The following is a 3,885-nucleotide window of genomic DNA, read 5'->3' on the forward strand; positions in this document are numbered from 1 at the left end:
TGTGTGCTTAAATGTCTGGGTGTGTGCAGAAGGCAACCAATTAATGTGTTTCTGTCACATCAATATTGCTCTGTCTTTTTCTCTAATTTCCACTCTCTCAAAGGAAAAATATCCTCAGGTGAGGATAAAAAAAAGAAATAGAATTAGGATGGTCAAAGGCTTTTCTACAATCTTTACACGATAGGGCTTATTTTCAGTGTGAGTTCCTTCATTCATTATGATTTCTCTACACTGTGGGTATTTTTGTGAATTTGAAGGGAATTGGAATGAAGAAAGTCGTCCCCACATTGCTTACATTCATAGGGTTTTTCCTTATTATGAGTTCTTTCATGACATCGGAGGGAAGTTGAATAAGAGAAAGCTTTACCACAATGGTTACACTCATAGGGTTTTTCCCCAGTATGCATTCTTTCATGATTTCTAAGGAAAGAGGGATAAAGGAATGTTTTACCACATTCCTTGCATTCATGAGGCTTCTTTCCATAATGAGTTTTTTCATGTTCTCTAAGACATTTGGTAGAAAAAAAGGCTTTCTCACATTCCTTACATTCATAGGGTTTCTCCCCAGTGTGCATTCTTTCATGATTTCGAAGAGAAGCGGAATATCTGAAAGTTTTCCTACATTGCTTACATTCATAGGGTTTCTCCCCAGAATGCATTTTTTCATGATTTCTAAGAGATGTGGAAAAACTAAAATGTTTACCACATTGCTGACATACATAGGGCTTTTTCCCAGTATGTATTCTTTCATGACTTCGACAGGACTTTGGATACCTGAAGGCTTTTCCACATTGCTTACATTCATATGGTTTTTCCCCAGTATGAGTTCTTTCATGATCTCGGAGGGAATCTGGATAAGAGAAACCTTTACCGCAATGCTCACATTCATAGGCTTTTACCCCAGTATGAATTCTTTCATGACGTTGGAGGTCACCTAGATCAAAGAAAGTTTTGCCACAATGCTCACATTTATAGAGTTTTTCCCCAGTATGAATTCTTTCATGACGTCGGAGGGAAGATCGGATATTGAAAACTTTACCACATTGATTACATTCATAGGGTTTTGTCCCAATATGAGTTCTTTCATGTTTTCTCAGGGCATAGGGATGACAGAATGTTTTACCACATTCTTTACATCCATAAGGCTTCTTTCCATCATGCCTTCTTTTATGTCTTGCAAGAGAGCTGGGAAAACTGAAGGCTTTCCCACATTGGTTACATTCATAGGGTTTTCCCCTACTATGAGTTATTTTATGATATTGGAGGGAAGTTGAATAAGAGAAAACTTTACCACAAAGCTTACATTCATAGGGTTTTTCCTGGGTATGAATTATTTCATGAATTCTAAGGAAAGAGGGATAAGAAAATGTTTTACCACATTCCTTACATTCATGAGGCTTCTTTCTGTCATGACTTCTTTTATGTGTTTCAAGAGAGCTGAGCCTACTGAAGATTTTCCCACATTCCTTATATTCATCAGGTTTCTCACCAGGATGTGTTCTTTCAGGATTTCTAAGAGAAGTGGAACTGAAAGCTTTGCCAGATTTCTTACATTGATAGGGCTTTTCTGCAGTGTGTGTTCTTTCATTTTCTCCAGAGTACTTGGAAGAACTGAAAGCTTTGCCAAATTGCTTACTCTGATATGGTTTCTCTCCACTATGAGTGTTTTTGTGAAGTTTAAAGTAACTGAGATGATTAAAGACTTTCCCACATTGCTTACACTCATACAGTTTCCCAGGAATATGCATTCTTTCATGATTTCTAAGGGAAGCTGAATAGTGAAAAGCTTTCCCACTGGGACTGCCTTCATGTCTTTGAATATGTTGGTGAGGCTTGAAATCTTTCTCAGGTTTCATACATTTATAAGAGTTTTCTTCATATTCCTGACACAGGTATAGTTTGGGTCCAATGTGAGAGCTCAGGTGGTTATTCAAGGATAAATAACGCATGAAGATTTGCCTACACGACCTGGATTTAGGTTGTTTTATTTCAGTAGGAGTTGCCTTCTTCTCATTATGATTTGGAATCTGGCTGAAGTTTTCTCTGCACTGACCACCATCCTTCCTTGTACAGAGTCTCTCTACCATATGACTGCTGTAAAAATCAGAACCATATTATTAATAGTGTTAACGATTTAATATTTATTAATAGCATGACAATGACATTTTTACTGTTTTCAAGGAAAGTGCCAGGTTTCTGTACCTTCTGATTTTTGAAAGTGGATATCCTAAAACCTTTGAAATAAGCTGAATCATAGATATTACAAAAACACTTATATTCATTAATGGTACTTCTATATATTGTTTCCAAGTGTGTTTATTGTTTATACACTAAATAGTAGGTCATATTTCAGAAAAAAACATTTTGATGAGATTATTCTAAGAGTCAATAAATTTGAAACTGGGCTGATACAATTGGATTACCTGTTTTTAAGAATGTTTCGTTGCTCAGTGGTTCAGCATGGACCCACCCACCAAGGAGTTGCCAGTTCAATGCCCCAAAAGAAACCATGGCCAAACTTGACTTATTAATCCCAGTACAGGGCATGCAGGAGGTAGCCAATCGATATTTCTATTTCTCCCTCTCATCTCCATATATTAAAATCAATAAAAATATATTTTCACACCATCGGCGTGGCTCAGTGGTTGAGCGCCGACCTCTGAACCAGGAGGTCACAGTTCGATTCCCAGTCAGGGCACATGTCCAGGTTCTTGGCTTGATTATGAGTGTGGGACGTACAGGAGGCAGCCTTCAATAATTCTCTCTCATCATAGATGTCTGTCTCTCTTTCTCCCTCTCCCTACCTCTCTGAAATAAATTTTTAAAATTAAATATATAAATAAATAAAATAAATATGTAAAAACATGTGTAAAAAAACACAAAGGTACTCTTAATGCTTTCTCATGTCAATGCGACTCACCTAAGATTCATCTCATGATTTTCATACTGATCTTCACTGACATGGCCTTCACATTTTTCTTCTAAAATACATACTAGAAAAAGCATTATAAATTATTAAATAATATAAAAAATGGTTAGGTTTTAGATACACAATGAGCTGTGATCAATCCTAATTTAATTACCAATGTATTCCCTTTCGATATTTCAGTTCTTGAGACAGCATTGATGAGCAAGCAACATTAGTTTTCTAATTCACTAAATAAGTAACAAGTTGTTGTAGGCCAGAGTCGCTATGTGGTTGACGGTCAATCTATGAACTGGGAGGTCACAGGTCAATTCCCAGTAGTCCCAGTTTGCAGGCTAGATCCCCAGTGTGAAGTGGACAGGAGGTAGCAAGTCAGTGATTCTCTCTTATCATTGATTTTTCTATCTCCCGCTCCTTCCTCTCTAAAATCAATAAAAATATTTTTTTAAAAAAAGAATTTGCTATAACTACCTACTGATGCCAGGTTCCAGAAGGTTTTCAGCATCACATCTGTGTAGAGTTTCTTCTGGGTCGGATCCAGGAAAGCCCACTCCTCCATGGTGAACTCCACATTAACATCCTCAAAGGCCACTGAGTCCTAAAACATCCCACATATGCATGTAGGAGAATGGGTGAGACAGACAGCACTGGGGATCTATACATAATTCATAAGAAGTTCACATAGGCCCTAAAGTGTTTGGCTCAATGGATAGAGTGTCGGCCTGCAGAGTGAAGGGTCCCAGGTTCGATTCCGGTCAAGGGCATGTACCTTGGTTGCGGGCACATCCCCAGTAGGGGGTGTGCAGGAGGCAGCTAATCAATACTTTTCTCTCATCAAAGTTTCTGACTCTTTTTTAAAAAATATATATATATTATTGATATTTACAGAGAGGAAGGGAGAGGGATAGAGAGATAGAAACATCGATGAGAGAGAAACATCCATCAGCTGGGGATATGCC

General features: G+C 37.8%; 1 protein-coding gene across 1 annotated transcript; it reads right to left on the reverse strand.

Annotated features, from left to right (window-relative positions):
• Positions 1 to 215: 215 nt before the first annotated feature.
• LOC308520164 (uncharacterized protein) lies at positions 216 to 3,485 on the reverse strand (the record flags this gene model as incomplete). The annotated part of the gene is made up of 3 exons (XM_081092706.1): positions 216 to 2,094; positions 2,921 to 2,993; positions 3,398 to 3,485. The coding sequence occupies 3 exons, from the start codon at positions 3,483 to 3,485 to the stop codon at positions 216 to 218; spliced, it is 2,040 nt and encodes a 679-aa protein (XP_080948832.1).
• Positions 3,486 to 3,885: the final 400 nt, after the last annotated feature.

This window comes from Myotis nattereri (assembly GCF_964212035.1).
Source record: "Myotis nattereri genome assembly, chromosome: 5".
Taxonomy (NCBI): Eukaryota; Metazoa; Chordata; class Mammalia; order Chiroptera; family Vespertilionidae; genus Myotis; species Myotis nattereri.